The sequence below is a fragment of the Lepisma saccharinum genome, chromosome 2 (genome assembly GCF_977018435.1).
Source record: "Lepisma saccharinum chromosome 2, izLepSacc3.1, whole genome shotgun sequence".
Lineage (NCBI taxonomy): Eukaryota > Metazoa > Arthropoda > Insecta > Zygentoma > Lepismatidae > Lepisma > Lepisma saccharinum.
In genome coordinates this window covers 119810392-119829033 of record NC_139230.1, presented here as the reverse complement: position 1 = coordinate 119829033, position 18642 = coordinate 119810392, and the positions used below count along the sequence as shown (strand labels likewise).

The following is an 18642-nucleotide window of genomic DNA, read 5'->3' as shown; positions in this document are numbered from 1 at the left end:
ATTATCACATTTATAGAAATGCTTCATGTAAAAGAATCAGACGTTGCAGCGAAAATTCTATTTACTTCCATTATAGGCAGTCGAATACCAAGCACCGGACTCAACACCAGCGCCTCTAGCGGAACATTTTCGAGTGGAACCAGCCAGAGAGTGCAGAACCATCCGCGTTTTCCACACTATGTTATTCAAGGCACTGTAGTACTGTACTCTGTAAATGTGAATATCTCAGAGACCATGCATACATGAGTATATATCTTGCTTCACAAACAAGTCAGATTAAATGCAACACTGCATATTTGCAACAATTACTGCAAAACATCTTCATTTGTAACAGAAATTTCATGTCCATTGTTTAATTCCAGTTCCTGTATAGTATGCATGTCTGTTGACAAACACTTTTCCTTCTAAGGAACTCCACATGCAAAATTCAGGCAGACATAAATCATGAGATCTCTGCAGTCCAAAAATTTTGCACTATCTCACAACACACTGAAGCATAGAACATTCAGCTACTTTGTAGCTCCAAGATTAGATGCATTATAGACAGTGCAATATGCTATACATTGCAAAACACCGCTTGTCATTTCAACAGTATCTGCATCTTTATCATTTACTTCCTCAATATATAAGGTATTACTTGCAGTACATGTCATAGTTGTACATTTATGTACTGAAATATATGCACAAGGAAGACCCTATACATAGGTTATATATATATATATATATATATATATATATATATATATATATATATATATATATAAAATTTAAAAATTCTCCAAATATAACGTACCATCTTTATTTGCCACTGACTTGATTCCAGAATCTGTCAACAATCCTGACAAAACAGGATTAAAGTATGCACCAATGTTCAGAATTAACAGTTGCTAGAACTCTTCCTCTCTCTCTCTCTCTCTCACTTTCTGTGTGTGTGGGGGGGGGGTGTGTGTGTGTGCCATTACCAAATTGTAGAATAGCTGACATCCTAGGTCTCTACAAGTTTCTTTCCATAAGTGTTAAAAAGAAGAACATTCAATTCCATCAATTCTATTGACCTTATTCCTCGGCAAGGTTCAGAAAATGCTAATGTACTACCTAACCTCTTGTTTTACACAAGGTTCAGATTCCATTGCTAGGAATTCACCAAAACAATGTATATAATATATTAGAGATTTGGTGATCATGTAGGAAATAGAACTGACTTACTTTACAAGTGTATTCATTAATCACAATAAGAAAGTGAGTATGTTTATGCACCTCTACAATTTGGAACCTTTGCAAACATACCTTTCCCACTTTGGATGTTCAAAAATTTTCCTGGTGTCAAACATTTTTCTTTACTTTTGCGTGGTTCCTGGTTATTCACCATCTGGAATTAACAAAATTAACAGTTAAATGTGAGAACACAATTCAAATACAGATTTCTAGGAAAAGAGAAAGAAAAAAAACTGGTAGATCAGCAGTCAGGCAATGCTGCACACATTCTTGATTTCAACTTGGGCCAAGGAAAAGTCATCATGACGAGACCACATTTGACATCTAAATCAAAGTGATCAACTAACAATAAATCGTGCTTGATTGATCGATTGATTTGATGTACTTTACTTCGTTTTTCTGCCAGTTTTGATTAATTGCGAAGATCTTATTCTATTCTGTCTCCATTTGATTGACTAAATTTATTTCATGTTTGAGGAATAAAATATGTGGTTGATAATAATTAGATTGAGTGAGTTACTAATTTTTACTATGAAACTTACTTTTAGAGGATCTAATAATTTTGGTGGCCTCTACCAGCAAGGAATTCCCAAGTGGATGTTGGCAGACGCCACTGAAATTAATAGAACCTTTAGAAGTAAGTTTCACAGAAAATGTACTAACTGACTTATGTATAATTACTAAATTTATGTTGGTAAAGTACAAGATTGAAAGGATGGACACTTGTAATTTCAAGTGCTCTTTAGAGAAAATATTTTCATGGAGCTGCTGGGCAGGACATCAGATACCATGTTCTCTCAGGCAGCCTTGACAAGCTTGGTGAATCATGCAAAGCAGCAGGAGCTTTGGCAGTGAATAATAATTGTATTTTGCCATTTATGCTTTCTGCACTTGCACAACTCAACCGAGGTTCTCAAGGAAATGGGAATGAAAATGATTGTCTAAGTATGTGTATCAAAAAACAAGAAGCATAAACAACAGGTTCTTTAAGAACTTTAATTTCACCTTTTCTGGTGATGTGATGTATGACAATGGTTTCTCATCTCCTGATTTGTGTAACCAACCAAGAAGTGGTTAGAAGCATTTGTGTGTGACAGTGAAATTCTTAGTGAACTGTAAGATGTGTTTGTTCTATATAAACAAGAGTTTGTTTATATTAAGGGATCATAAATAGGCTATGTGAAGCCTGATATTTGAAGATAAATTGCTGCGAGAGGTGTATCGTAAGAGGGGGTATAGCTCTGAAGAGTAATGTCAACACTTAACTAAGCAAGGGGGGTAGCCCCGTGAAATAAAAACAACACTCAGGATTAAATTTAAACACTTGAATTGACTGGTCTGGCAGGGGTGTGAGAGAATGATATACTAGTATTTTATAAACGTTTGTTACCTGTAGATCTCGAAGTGACGATCGACTCCCTGGTTCGTTGACAAAACTCTGATGAACTGTCCTGAAATAAAGCTCCTTTCCGATAGTGTACTACTCCTCGCTGTAACTCCTTTAGTAATGTCCGGTAATTCGACTTTAAGTCAGAGGCAACAACTATTCATGCCATAACTTTCTTAGTTCAACAACTTGTATAGTTCCGAGGCACTGACTGTGCATGCGGTAGATCTCAGATACCGACTGTGTGAAGAAATATTCTCCTGAGCTATTTAAACGAAATTCGAACTTTGGCCATCGAGAGACAACGTCTCTCAATAACGGTGCTTTCAGAGTAAAGCTGTGTTTGCAGTATCTTTCCTGCGATTCCGGAAGAATTCGTATCAGCGAATTTTTACATCCGCTGAAGATGGCAGGTGGAATTTGCTTGAAACAAGCTCTTTCCAGCTTCTTTATTTGGGCCCTTTTTATGAAATGATTAGACTATCAGACTATGGTGCCCGGAGTCCCAGATTCGAGTCATGCCTTTGGCATGTAATTCGGTTCAGTGTAATTGATGAGACAGTTCCTAAAATGTGACATAGAGATAGAAAATTTCCGGCATGATTTGATAAAGAACTTAAACAAGCATTGAAGGTTAAGGAGCAAGAACACAGAAAATCAAAACTGCCAAAACTGTGTTATTATATTGAGTTTTCTGTGCACAGGTCAGCATTTAAAAAAATGCATAAAATGGAGTACAGGGGATATTTATATCAACTTGGCTGAGCAAATTGAAACAAATCCTAAAATGATTTGGGTTTATATCAGTGACAAGACACACTCGACGGTAATACCATCTTATGTATTCTGTGCAGATAGATACTCTGTGCTTTCTGAATTGTCTTGTGAGCAGTTTTCTGACTTATTTGCTACCTTTCATGTTCCTGCTGACAATGATGCACTAATCACAGAGCAGGAAGACATTTATTCTAACAATATACCACAGCTTAGTGTAATGAATGAGGAATTTAACATGAAACTTTGTAACAAGGACAAAGGAAAATCGATACGATCTGACATAATACCCTCACATTTTATTTCCACTTGGGCCAGTAAACTCTCATATCCCTCAACAATGGGAAATAGAAACATTTCAGAAGTGGGAATCTATCTACCAGATGGAAGAAAATCTTCGTAACAGCAATTCATATGGGGTCCACTCATCCACATGCTGTGCAGGAACAACCATTGCACTCAGTTTATGTGACTGTTTGGTGTGGGTTTACTAGCTCCTTGGTCAATTTTCCTTTGAGGAGATTACACCTTGAGGGCCTGTTAGGTGTACAGTGACATCTGCACATTATAGGTATCTCCTTGTGCAACACGTGATTCCAGCTTTGCAAAAAGGAACTGTGACCACACCGCCATTTTCATGCAAGATGGGGCAACACCACATGTTGCTCGCCAAGTGAAAGATTTGTTGCAAGAAACCTTCACTAATGACAGCATCATCTGTAGGCAATTTGCAGATGCGTGGCCTTCCAGATCCCATGGAAGATCCATGTGACTTATGGTTGTGGGGATATTTAAAAGGTTGTGCATATCAGGGACATATCTGGTTCTGCCTGATCTGAAGGCTAGCATACAATGACATGTCACTCAGATTTCACTAGACATGATTTTGATTTTGATTTCATTTAGTTTATTTTACTTCGCGTTTTGTGCCTCTTGGCTAATTTGCGAAGATGGGGATGAGTGATGAAATGATGAAATTGATGAATGGACATTTACAAACAACCAAGCTCGACCGGGATTCGAACCCGGGACCCTTGGCGTCGCAGCGCGATGTGCTAACCACACGGCCACAGGGTCAGGCTTCACTAGACATGCTGCGAGCAACTGTCGACCAGGCCGTGTTACGGATGCAGCATGTTGCTGAGTTGGGAGGCCATATTGAACAGTTCTTGTAACCACAGTTCCTAATAAACGTGCCACAACCACTGTTATCATGTGTTTCATAATTCCTGCCTTTTTCCTGTACCCATACAAGGTTCTGACTGGTTACAGTGTCTGGTAGAGAGAATTGGAACTTACTCTCCCCCCCTCTCCCCTGCACTCATAACTTCATTAGCATATCTATGAAGTTTCAGACTCCTAGGCTCATTACAGTCCATACTGTACCACTCTGAACACAGTCAGTTTAATTATATCCACCCGGTATATGATTATAAAACTTCCTGTTTTATTGTGTTTGATTGTAAATGAGTTTTATCTGTATTCATAATATGTTGTTACACCATAATTTTAAATTTTAACATTATGTTGCGTTACCTTTGCACGTATTATGTTCAACATAAATGGGACTATGTTCCTGTGATGAACAAGTTAATAAAATGAAATGAAGATGAGCAATGATTTGATGATAATCACAAAGGGACAGTAAAAAAGAACAACCACGCTCCAGTTGGGATTCGAACCCAGAACCTCTGGTACCATACCAATCTGTGATAACCAATCCACCATGGAAAGTTGGCAATGAATCCTTCAAATGAACTTAAGAATAAATGGCACATGTCTCTCTGATTTTTGAAACTAAGTTATCAGAAAGCACAACATATGACTTCTTAAACTGTCAGTAATGATTTAATGAACTTAGTGGGCATTAAGGAGGAAGGAGTGAATTATATATATATATATATATATATATATATATATATATAAATCAAAGAAGGTAAAAGGAAACACTCACCGGACAGTGGAAAAATTCAAAATTTTCGCTAACTTCATAGCATCATCCGTGTGAGGGGAAAGAGACGGAACAGGAAGTTGGGGCCCAGCAGAGTTGCCAGGTCGAAGAAGAAGCGGTGCGTAGGACGAAAAAAAACACTGTTTCGTCACCAGGCTCATCGTAAACTGTGAGTGTGTGGGATGAGCTGGGAAGGAGGGTGGAAAAGATGGGATGGCTTGGGAGGGACGGTGGGTGAGAGATGGGCATTACTGGGTGGCCTTGTTAAGGCCAGGTGGAGTGGTTGCACTCATGGTCGATATATAGGCCCTCTCCCATCTTTTGCGAACAGAGGTGTTGGCTGGTTGGGGTAGGAGATGGATAATCGCTACCCGGAAGCAGTTGTTGAAACTGATGTTGTGGTGGTTGGTGTGGACGGCGACAATGAAGTCCAGGTTGTGGGTGGAGGAGCGGTGGTTATTGATGCAGAGGTTGAGGGCCGTTGATGTTTCCCCCAGGTAAAAATCACCACAGATGTTGCAGGTGAGGATGTAGATAAGGTTTGAGGCATGGCAAGTCCCTTTGGGATGGAGCGTAAATTTGCCAGTGGCCATGTGCACCTGGAGGGTGTGAGAGGTGATGAGGATGGGGCACGTCTTGCACCTGGGGCGGTTGCATTTATAGGCAGGGGGGTGTTGGATGTGTGGTGAAGGAATGTTGTGGACCAGGATGTTTTGGAGGTTAGGGGGGCATTTGAAAACCACTCTGGGTTTGTCGGGGAAAAATATGTTTTTGGTTTCAGGATCACTGTGGAGAATTGGGAGAAGAGAGTGCAGTGTGAGACTGATTTTGTTGAGGTGGGGCTGATATTGGGTGATGAGTGCAGGTGGGTTGGTAGCAGATTTATACTTGTAGAATATTGAATGAAATGATCAAAGGAATAAATCTAATACATAAAGAAGGCCAGGCTGGAGTGTTGTTGCACTCATGGCTGAAATGGAGGTCTTTTTCCATATTTTGAGTATTGAGGAGTTGGTGGATTATGGTAAGAGGTGGAATAAATTTAATACATAAAGAGGGCAAAAAGTACCAAAAGATGTGAATAAAACTAAAAATTACCGTAACACATATAATACGTAACACTTGTTAGACAGGCAACATTTTATTTTTTTGTACCTCAACTTTTGAAGCATTTAATGGCTGCCTCTTCATGATGTTTGAATATGCATCATAATCTCTATGATATACTAGGCTCATATTTTTAGGTGAACAAGCATAGTAAGCAAGATCAAAGTGATAGTGTAACCTGCAGACTTGCCAGGTCCAGACACAAAGTTGTAGATGGTTACAAAAACATGGATTTCTAGCCAGGCTTGTCGAAGACTGTGATTGGTATGGGTGGGATGTTTGAGGTGGTTCAAAGTTTGGGGGTGACAGGTGGGAATGAAAAATGCTATTGGGTGAGCTTGTTCAGGCCAGGAGGTGTAGTTGCACTCATGGCAGATATGTAGGCCTTTTCCCATATGTTAAATATTGAGGTGTTGGTGGATTGTGGTAAGAGGTGGATGGATGATCACTACCCAGAAGGAGTGATTTAAAGAAAAGAGTGTTGTGATGGCTGGTTTGGGAGGTAACGTTGGAGTCCAGATTGTGAGTGGAGGAGCAGTGGTAGTTGATCCTGAGGTTGAGGACTGCGGATGTTTTCCCCAGGTTGCAAGTTGGAATGTAGATCAGGTTTGTGGTGTGGAGCGTGAATTTGTAAGTCAGGGCTTAACTCTGGAGCGTTAGAGAGGTGATGAGAATGGGGCAGCTTTTGAACCTTGGTTTTTAGCATTAGCGAGCATGGGGGGGGGGGATATTGGTGGTGTGGTGAAGCTAGGTTGTGGACAAATCAACAGTTAGAAAGGAGTGTACTACTTACTAATAACGTTTTTACCTTAAGTTCTTCCCGAGGTTCCACAATCCTCTGAGAAGAGTGCTCATCAATCTGACTCTTGTCAGTTGCTGGGGGATCTGTTATCAGCTTCACCTTCATCTTTGTACTTTTGCCTATTCCTTCACACCCCTGAAATTTAAATAACAGAATGAAATAAATACATAGATTGAGCAAACATTACTCAACATAATAATTGTACATCCAACAGCTACTAAACATCAATAAACCTTTAAGAAATATAATTAATGACTTTTGCAATATGTTCCAAATATGCAAACGAGAAACTTCAATCCTGAAAGATTTATACTTTGTAGATTATTGAATGAAATGATCAAAGGAATAAATCTAATACATAAAGGAGGCCAGGCTAGAGTGTTGTTGCACTCATGGCTGAAATGGAGGTCTTTTTCCATATTTTGAGTATTGAGGAGTTGGTGGATTATGGTAAGAGGTGGAATAAATTTAATACATAAAGAGGGCAAAAAGTACCAAAAGATGTGAATAAAACTAAAAATTACCGTAACACATATGATACGTAACACTTGTTAGACAGGCAACATTTTATTTTTTTGTACTTCAACTTTTGAAGCATTTATTGGCTGCCTCTTCATGATGTTTGAATATGTATCATAATCTCTATGATATACTAGGCTCATAAAAATTTTGGGTTGTTGCATAATTTCGTAGCGTTCTTATAATTGTGGTGAAAGTTTTTTATTTCATACTCATTTCAAATGAACAAAAGACGGAAATTAAACAGTAATATAATTTCCATCATTGCCTATGCCTGAATACTAATGCTGGCACGGTCTTTCGATTTCAAGCCAGAAGAAAGCAACTGATTTGTGGTTAAGGGCATCGTCAAGCCAAATTTCAGGACCATTTTCATAATCAAAGGAGTTTCCTTGATCGTTTGTGTATTGAGAGCAGAAAATATGGAAATCTGAAGGTGCAAGATCGGGTATGTACAGAGGATGGGGAATAACATCCTAAACAAGCTCTTGAATAGCAGCTTCTGCCACGTTAGTGTAGCAGCACTTGATGCAGCCTTTTTGGGGTAATCGCTAATTTGTTTTGTTTTCACTTAAAGAGTGCGGTATCTTGAACCTTACCCATGGAATGCAAATGTCGTATGGTGATTGAATAGTCACATTTGATTATTCTCAGGTCAACTGACATGGATCTTCATGGATTTGGATGCATTCAAACGGTCTTCCTGAACGTTGAGAATCACTAAAGTTAAATTTGCTTCTTCTCTTTGAAATGTCAAAACCATTTCCTCCTTCCCCTGCATTAAGCTTAACATGTTGGCATTTACACGTAAAAGCCACCACACATGTTGCAAGTGAGAATGTAGATCAGGTTTGTGGTGTGGATCGTGAATTTGTAAGTCAGGGCTTGACTCTGGAGGGTGAGAGAGGTGATGAGAATGGGGCAGGTTTTGAACCTTGGTTTTTTGCATTAGTGAGCGGGGGGGGGGGGAATATTGGTGGTGTGGTGAAGCTATGTTGTGGACAAATCAACAGTTAGAAAGGAGTGTACTACTTACTAATAACTTTTTTACCTTAAGTTCTTCCCGAGGGTCCACAATCCTGTGAGAAGAGTGCTCATCAATCTGACTCTTGTCAGTTGCTGGGGGATCTGTTATCAGCTTCACCTTCATCTTTGTACTTTTGGCTATTCCTTCACACCCCTGAAATTTAAATAACAGAATGAAATAAATACATAGATTGAGCAAACATTACTCAACATAATAATTGTACATCCAACAGCTACTAAACATCAATAAACCTTTAAGAAATATAATTAATGACTTTTGCAATATGTTCCAAATATGCAAACAAGAAACTTCAATCCTGAAAGATTTATACTTTGTAGATTATTGAATGAAATGATCAAAGGAATAAATCTAATACATAAAGAAGGCCAGGCTAGAGTGTTGTTGCACTCATGGCTGAAATGTAGGTCTTTTTCCATATTTTGAGTATTGAGGAGTTGGTGGATTATGGTAAGAGGTGGAATAAATTTAATACATAAAGAGGGCAAAAAGTACCAAAAGATGTGAATAAAACTAAAAATTACCGTAACACATATGATACGTAACACTTGTTAGACAGGCAACATTTTATTTTTTTGTACCTCAACTTTTGAAGCATTTATTGGCTGCCTCTTCATGATGTTTGAATATGTATCATAATCTCTATGATATACTAGGCTCATAAAAATTTTGGGTTGTTGCATAATTTCGTAGCGTTCTTATCATTGTGGTGAAAGTTTTTTATTTCATACTCATTTCAAATGAACAAAAGACGGAAATTAAACAGTAATATAATTTCCATCATTGCCTATGCCTGAATACTAATGCTGGCACGGTCTTTCGATTTCAAGCCAGAAGAAAGCAACTGATTTGTGGTTAAGGGCATCGTCAAGCCAAATTTCAGGACCATTTTCATAATCAAAGGAGTTTCCTTGATCGTTTGTGTATTGAGAGCTGAAAATATGGAAATCTGAGGGTGCAAGATCGGGTATGTACAGAGGATGGGGAATAACATCCTAAACAAGCTCTTGAATAGCAGCTTCTGCCACGTTAGTGTAGCAGCACTTGATGCAGCCTTTTTGGGGTAATCGCTAATTTGTTTTGTTTTCACTTAAAGAGTGCGGTATCTTGAACCTTACCCATGGAATGCAAATGTCGTATGGTGATTGAATAGTCACATTTGATTATTCTCAGGTCAACTGACATGGATCTTCATGGATTTGGATGCATTCAAACGGTCTTCCTGAACGTTGAGAATCACTTAAGTTAAATTTGCTTTGAAATGTCAAAACCATTTCCTCCTTCCCCTGCATTAAGCTTAACATGTTGGCATTTACACGTTTGTACCCGTACATGGTACAAACGTTTTCAGCCACATCTGCAGACTTTGCTCTGTTAAACCTAGACAGTAGAATATGTCGGAAATGTCCATTTTATTTTTGTTGTTGTTGTATTTCTTGTTGTTTTTTTGTGTTTTTTTTTTGCACTTGACACTTATTGCTTTCTTAGCCCAAAAATATCAGTCTTCCTTCAAACCTATCAAATTCAAAGCATATTCACAAGCATAACAACAGCACTCCAATTGATGAATGTTAAATGATAAACATACTCCTAGCACCGCAGTTTGCCATATGGTCCATGTGCCAAATACCTAAAAGTGGCATAACCTCTTTTTGAGGTATGAATAAAATGTTTTGACTGATTTTGAAAGCTTATGTTATGTACATTTCAGATCCAATTGATGCCACTCTGTCAACCTTGAGCAATTTGAGTAATTCAAGATGGCGTCCAATATGGCGGACTTTCCAGTTCATGACCAATATCGCAGAAAGAAATGGTCATAACAGAAAATCTCTTTTTAGTCTTGTACCTCATTAGATGGACTACGAAAAACATTATTTTTAGATTTTCTCTAATGTCATTAGTTCTACTGTAATTTAAAAAAATTATCCTTAAAATATGTAAATTTTCCACCACTTTCTGAAGTTTTGGCCTTGTAACTTTTGAATAAATTAAACGGCAGGGAATTGTTTCAAATAAAGCTTGTAGCCCAATTCATAATATTTACAACAATATAAAACTTAATGCATTTAAATGAAAAATAAGCTACAAAATATGTCCCAAAATGAAGAATAGTGCCAAAAACGTGCATATTTGTCACAGGCCTCCATGAGGAGTTCCAAATCATTGACTTCTTGATGAAAGCAAGAGACTTGGTAGGATTAATTGTTCTATCATTATAGATATTTTCAGTCAAGTAGTCAAACGTATAATACCCTATTGTATGGGGATGAAACTTAATACTATTCAAAAGAAGGAGGGAAACAAAGGCTAAATAACAAATAAGAAACAAAGAGAAAACACTCACCAGACACTACAAAAACTCAAATTTTGATGGCCGCGAGCTGTATTTTCAGGTGAACAAGCATAGTAAGCAAGATCAAAGTGATAGTGTAACCTGCAGACTTGCCAGGTCCAGACACAAAGTTGTAGATGGTTACAAAAACATGGATTTCTAGCCAGGCTTGTCGAAGACTGTGATTGGTATGGGTGGGATGTTTGAGGTGGTTCAAAGTTTGGGGGTGACAGGTGGGAATGAAAAATGCTATTGGGTGGGCTTGTTCAGGCCGGGAGGTGTAGTTGCACTCATGGCGGATATGTAGGCCTTTTCCCATATGTTAAATATTGAGGTGTTGGTGGATTGTGGTAAGAGGTGGATGGATGATCACTACCCAGAAGCAGTGATTTAAAGAAAAGAGTGTTGTGATGGCTGGTTTGGGAGGTAACGTTGGAGTCCAGATTGTGAGTGGAGGAGCAGTGGTAGTTGATCCTGAGGTTGAGGACTGCGGATGTTTTCCCCAGGTAAAAGCCACCACACATGTTGCAAGTGAGAATGTAGATCAGGTTTGTGGTGTGGAGCGTGAATTTGTAAGTCAGGGCTTGACTCTGGAGGGTGAGAGAGGTGATGAGAATGGGGCAGGTTTTGAACCTTGGTTTTTTGCATTAGTGAGCAGGGGGGGGGGGGATATTCGTTGTGTGGTGAAGCTATGTTGTGGACAAAACAAAAGCTAGAAAGGAGTGTACTACTTACTAATAACGTTTTTACCTTAAGTTCTTCCCGAGGTTTCACAATCCTGTGGGAAGAGTACTCATCAATCTGACTCTTGTCAGTTGCTGGGGGATCTGTTATCAGCTTCACCTTCATCTTTGTACTTTTGGCTATTCCTTCACACCCCTGAAATTTAAATAACAGAATGAAATAAATACATAGATTGAGCAAACATTACTCAACATAATAATTGTACATCCAACAGCTACTAAACATCAATAAATCTTTAAGAAATATAATTAATGACATTTGCAATTTGTTCCAAATATGCAAACAAGAAACTTCAATCCTGAAAGATTTATACTTTGTAGATTATTGAATGAAATGATCAAAGGAATAAATCTAATACATAAAGAAGGCCAGGCTAGAGTGTTGTTGCACTCATGGCTGAAATGTAGGTCTTTTTCCATATTTTGAGTATTGAGGAGTTGGTGGATTATGGTAAGAGGTGGAATAAATTTAATACATAAAGAGGGCAAAAAGTACCAAAAGATGTGAATAAAACTAAAAATTACCGTAACACATATGATACGTAACACTTGTTAGACAGGCAACATTTTATTTTTTTGTACTTCAACTTTTGAAGCATTTATTGGCTGCCTCTTCATGATGTTTGAATATGTATCATAATCTCTATGATATACTAGGCTCATAAAAATTTTGGGTTGTTGCATAATTTCGTAGCGTTCTTATAATTGTGGTGAAAGTTTTTTATTTCATACTCATTTCAAATGAACAAAAGACGGAAATTAAACAGTAATATAATTTCCATCATTGCCTATGCCTGAATACTAATGCTGGCACGGTCTTTCGATTTCAAGCCAGAAGAAAGCAACTGATTTGTGGTTAAGGGCATCGTCAAGCCAAATTTCAGGACCATTTTCATAATCAAAGGAGTTTCCTTGATCGTTTGTGTATTGAGAGCTGAAAATATGGAAATCTGAGGGTGCAAGATCGGGTATGTACAGAGGATGGGGAATAACATCCTAAACAAGCTCTTGAATAGCAGCTTCTGCCACGTTAGTGTAGCAGCACTTGATGCAGCCTTTTTGGGGTAATCGCTAATTTGTTTTGTTTTCACTTAAAGAGTGCGGTATCTTGAACCTTACCCATGGAATGCAAATGTCGTATGGTGATTGAATAGTCACATTTGATTATTCTCAGGTCAACTGACATGGATCTTCATGGATTTGGATGCATTCAAACGGTCTTCCTGAACGTTGAGAATCACTAAAGTTAAATTTGCTTCTTCTCTTTGAAATGTCAAAACCATTTCCTCCTTCCCCTGCATTAAGCTTAACATGTTGGCATTTACACGTAAAAGCCACCACACATGTTGCAAGTGAGAATGTAGATCAGGTTTGTGGTGTGGATCGTGAATTTGTAAGTCAGGGCTTGACTCTGGAGGGTGAGAGAGGTGATGAGAATGGGGCAGGTTTTGAACCTTGGTTTTTTGCATTAGTGAGCGGGGGGGGGGGGGAATATTGGTGGTGTGGTGAAGCTATGTTGTGGACAAATCAACAGTTAGAAAGGAGTGTACTACTTACTAATAACTTTTTTACCTTAAGTTCTTCCCGAGGGTCCACAATCCTGTGAGAAGAGTGCTCATCAATCTGACTCTTGTCAGTTGCTGGGGGATCTGTTATCAGCTTCACCTTCATCTTTGTACTTTTGGCTATTCCTTCACACCCCTGAAATTTAAATAACAGAATGAAATAAATACATAGATTGAGCAAACATTACTCAACATAATAATTGTACATCCAACAGCTACTAAACATCAATAAACCTTTAAGAAATATAATTAATGACTTTTGCAATATGTTCCAAATATGCAAACAAGAAACTTCAATCCTGAAAGATTTATACTTTGTAGATTATTGAATGAAATGATCAAAGGAATAAATCTAATACATAAAGAAGGCCAGGCTAGAGTGTTGTTGCACTCATGGCTGAAATGTAGGTCTTTTTCCATATTTTGAGTATTGAGGAGTTGGTGGATTATGGTAAGAGGAGGAATAAATTTAATACATAAAGAGGGCAAAAAGTACCAAAAGATGTGAATAAAACTAAAAATTACCGTAACACATATGATACGTAACACTTGTTAGACAGGCAACATTTTATTTTTTTGTACCTCAACTTTTGAAGCATTTATTGGCTGCCTCTTCATGATGTTTGAATATGTATCATAATCTCTATGATATACTAGGCTCATAAAAATTTTGGGTTGTTGCATAATTTCGTAGCATTCTTTTCATTGTGGTGAAAGTTTTTTATTTCATACTCATTTCAAATGAACAAAAGACGGAAATTAAACAGTAATATAATTTCCATCATTGCCTATGCCTGAATACTAATGCTGGCACGGTCTTTCGATTTCAAGCCAGAAGAAAGCAACTGATTTGTGGTTAAGGGCATCGTCAAGCCAAATTTCAGGACCATTTTCATCATCAAAGGAGTTTCCTTGAACGTTTGTGTATTGAGAGCTGAAAATATGAAAATCTGAGGGTGCAAAATCGGGTATGTAAAGAGGATGGGGAATAACATCCTAAACAAGCTCTTGAATAGCAGCTTCTGCCACGTTAGTGTAGCAGCACTTGATGCAGCCTTTTTGTGGTAATCGCTAATTTGTTTTGTTTTCACTTAAAGAGTGCGGTATCTTGAACCTTACCCATGGAATGCAAATGTCGTATGGTGATTGAATAGTCACATTTGATTATTCTCAGGTCAACTGACATGGATCATCATGGATTTGGATGCATTCAAACGGTCTTCCTGAACGTTGAGAATCACTTAAGTTAAATTTGCTTCTTCTCTTTGAAATGTCAAAACCATTTCCTCCTTCCCCTGCATTAAGCTTAACATGTTGGCATTTACACGTTTGTACCCGTACATGGTACAAACGTTTTCAGCCACATCTGCAGACTTTGCTCTGTTAAACCTAGACAGTAGAATATGTCGGAAATGTCCATTTTATTTTTGTTGTTGTTGTATTTCTTGTTGTTTTTTTGTGGTTTTTTTTGCACTTGACACTTATTGCTTTCTTAGCCCAAAAATATCAGTCTTCCTTGAACATTATCAAATTCAAAGCATATTCACAATCATAACAACGGCACTCCAATTGATGAACGTTAAATGATAAACATACTCCTAGCACCGCAGTTTGCCATATGGTCCATGTGCCAAATACTTAAAAGTGGCATAACCTCCTTTTGAGGTATGAATAAAATGTTTTGACTGATTTTGAAAGCTTATGTTATGTACATTTCAGATTAAATTGATGCCACTCTGTCAACCTTGAGCAATTTGAGTAATTCAAGATGGCGTCCAATATGGCGGACTTTCCAGTTCATTACCAATATCACAGTAACAAATGGTCATAAACAGAGAATATCTTTTTAGTCTTGTACCTCATTAGATGGACTACGAAAAACATTATTTTTAGATTTTTTCTAATGTCATTAGTTCTACTGTGTTTAAAAAAAATAATCCTTAAAATATGTAAATTTTCCACCACTTTCTGAAGTTTTGGCCTTGTAACTTTTGAATAAATTAAACGGCAGGGAATTGTTTCAAATAAAGCTTGTAGCCCAATTCATAATATTTACAACAATATAAAACTTAATGCATTTAAATGAAAAATAAGCTACAAAATATGTCCCAAAATGAAGAATAGTGCCAAAAACGTGCATATTTGTCACAGGCCTCCATGAGGAGTTCCAAATCATTGACTTCTTGATGAAAGCAAGAGACTTGGTAGGATTAATTGTTCTATCATTATAGATATTTTCAGTCAAGTAGTCAAACGTATAATACCCTATTGTATGGGGATGAAACTTAATACTATTCAAAAGAAGGAGGGAAACAAAGGCTAAATAACAAATAAGAAACAAAGAGAAAACACTCACCAGACACTACAAAAACTCAAATTTTGCTGGCCGCGAGCTGTATTTTCAGGTGAACAAGCATAGTAAGCAAGATCAAAGTGATAGTGTAACCTGCAGACTTGCCAGGTCCAGACACAAAGTTGTAGATGGTTACAAAAACATGGATTTCTAGCCAGGCTTGTCGAAGACTGTGATTGGTATGGGTGGGATGTTTGAGGTGGTTCAAAGTTTGGGGGTGACAGGTGGGAATGAAAAATGCTATTGGGTGGGCTTGTTCAGGCCGGGAGGTGTAGTTGCACTCATGGCGGATATGTAGGCCTTTTCCCATATGTTAAATATTGAGGTGTTGGTGGATTGTGGTAAGAGGTGGATGGATGATCACTACCCAGAAGCAGTGATTTAAAGAAAAGAGTGTTGTGATGGCTGGTTTGGGAGGTAACGTTGGAGTCCAGATTGTGAGTGGAGGAGCAGTGGTAGTTGATCCTGAGGTTGAGGACTGCGGATGTTTTCCCCAGGTAAAAGCCACCACACATGTTGCAAGTGAGAATGTAGATCAGGTTTGTGGTGTGGAGCGTGAATTTGTAAGTCAGGGCTTGACTCTGGAGGGTGAGAGAGGTGATGAGAATGGGGCAGGTTTTGAACCTTGGTTTTTTGCATTAGTGAGCAGGGGGGGGGGGATATTCGTTGTGTGGTGAAGCTATGTTGTGGACAAAACAAAAGCTAGAAAGGAGTGTACTACTTACTAATAACGTTTTTACCTTAAGTTCTTCCCGAGGTTTCACAATCCTGTGGGAAGAGTACTCATCAATCTGACTCTTGTCAGTTGCTGGGGGATCTGTTATCAGCTTCACCTTCATCTTTGTACTTTTGGCTATTCCTTCACACCCCTGAAATTTAAATAACAGAATGAAATAAATACATAGATTGAGCAAACATTACTCAACATAATAATTGTACATCCAACAGCTACTAAACATCAATAAATCTTTAAGAAATATAATTAATGACATTTGCAATTTGTTCCAAATATGCAAACAAGAAACTTCAATCCTGAAAGATTTATACTTTGTAGATTATTGAATGAAATGATCAAAGGAATAAATCTAATACATAAAGAAGGCCAGGCTAGAGTGTTGTTGCACTCATGGCTGAAATGTAGGTCTTTTTCCATATTTTGAGTATTGAGGAGTTGGTGGATTATGGTAAGAGGTGGAATAAATTTAATACATAAAGAGGGCAAAAAGTACCAAAAGATGTGAATAAAACTAAAAATTACCGTAACACATATGATACGTAACACTTGTTAGACAGGCAACATTTTATTTTTTTGTACCTCAACTTTTGAAGCATTTATTGGCTGCCTCTTCATGATGTTTGAATATGTATCATAATCTCTATGATATACTAGGCTCATAAAAATTTTGGGTTGTTGCATAATTTCGTAGCATTCTTTTCATTGTGGTGAAAGTTTTTTATTTCATACTCATTTCAAATGAACAAAAGACGGAAATTAAACAGTAATATAATTTCCATCATTGCCTATGCCTGAATACTAATGCTGGCACGGTCTTTCGATTTCAAGCCAGAAGAAAGCAACTGATTTGTGGTTAAGGGCATCGTCAAGCCAAATTTCAGGACCATTTTCATAATCAAAGGAGTTTCCTTGATCGTTTGTGTATTGAGAGCTGAAAATATGGAAATCTGAGGGTGCAAGATCGGGTATGTACAGAGGATGGGGAATAACATCCTAAACAAGCTCTTGAATAGCAGCTTCTGCCACGTTAGTGTAGCAGCACTTGATGCAGCCTTTTTGGGGTAATCGCTAATTTGTTTTGTTTTCACTTAAAGAGTGCGGTATCTTGAACCTTACCCATGGAATGCAAATGTCGTATGGTGATTGAATAGTCACATTTGATTATTCTCAGGTCAACTGACATGGATCTTCATGGATTTGGATGCATTCAAATGGTCTTCCTGAACGTTGAGAATCACTAAAGTTAAATTTGCTTCTTCTCTTTGAAATGTCAAAACCATTTCCTCCTTCCCCTGCATTAAGCTTAACATGTTGGCATTTACACGTAAAAGCCTCCACACATGTTGCAAGTGAGAATGTAGATCAGGTTTGTGGTGTGGATCGTGAATTTGTAAGTCAGGGCTTGACTCTGGAGGGTGAGAGAGGTGATGAGAATGGGGCAGGTTTTGAACCTTGGTTTTTTGCATTAGTGAGCGGGGGGGGGGGGAATATTGGTGGTGTGGTGAAGCTATGTTGTGGACAAATCAACAGTTAGAAAGGAGTGTACTACTTACTAATAACTTTTTTACCTTAAGTTCTTCCCGAGGGTCCACAATCCTGTGAGAAGAGTGCTCATCAATCTGACTCTTGTCAGTTGCTGGGGGATCTGTTATCAGCTTCACCTTCATCTTTGTACTTTTGGCTATTCCTTCACACCCCTGAAATTTAAATAACAGAATGAAATAAATACATAGATTGAGCAAACATTACTCAACATAATAATTGTACATCCAACAGCTACTAAACATCAATAAACCTTTAAGAAATATAATTAATGACTTTTGCAATATGTTCCAAATATGCAAACAAGAAACTTCAATCCTGAAAGATTTATACTTTGTAGATTATTGAATGAAATGATCAAAGGAATAAATCTAATACATAAAGAAGGCCAGGCTAGAGTGTTGTTGCACTCATGGCTGAAATGTAGGTCTTTTTCCATATTTTGAGTATTGAGGAGTTGGTGGATTATGGTAAGAGGTGGAATAAATTTAATACATAAAGAGGGCAAAAAGTACCAAAAGATGTGAATAAAACTAAAAATTACCGTAACACATATGATACGTAACAC

The 18642-nt window shown here is 37.8% G+C and overlaps 1 protein-coding gene across 1 annotated transcript in view; it reads right to left on the bottom strand.

Moving 5' to 3' along the window:
• LOC145983612 (uncharacterized) overlaps positions 1 to 18642 on the bottom strand; it is an 80073-nt gene that overhangs the window by 46703 nt on the left and 14728 nt on the right. The window contains exons 4-10 of the mRNA XM_083116675.1: positions 18101 to 18229; positions 16537 to 16665; positions 13451 to 13579; positions 11886 to 12014; positions 8807 to 8935; positions 7243 to 7371; positions 1288 to 1369 (exon numbers count right to left, since the gene is read on the bottom strand). Coding sequence (XP_082972801.1) covers positions 1288 to 1369; positions 7243 to 7371; positions 8807 to 8935; positions 11886 to 12014; positions 13451 to 13579; positions 16537 to 16665; positions 18101 to 18229 — 856 coding nt within the window. The remainder of the gene's footprint in view (positions 1 to 1287; positions 1370 to 7242; positions 7372 to 8806; positions 8936 to 11885; positions 12015 to 13450; positions 13580 to 16536; positions 16666 to 18100; positions 18230 to 18642) is intronic.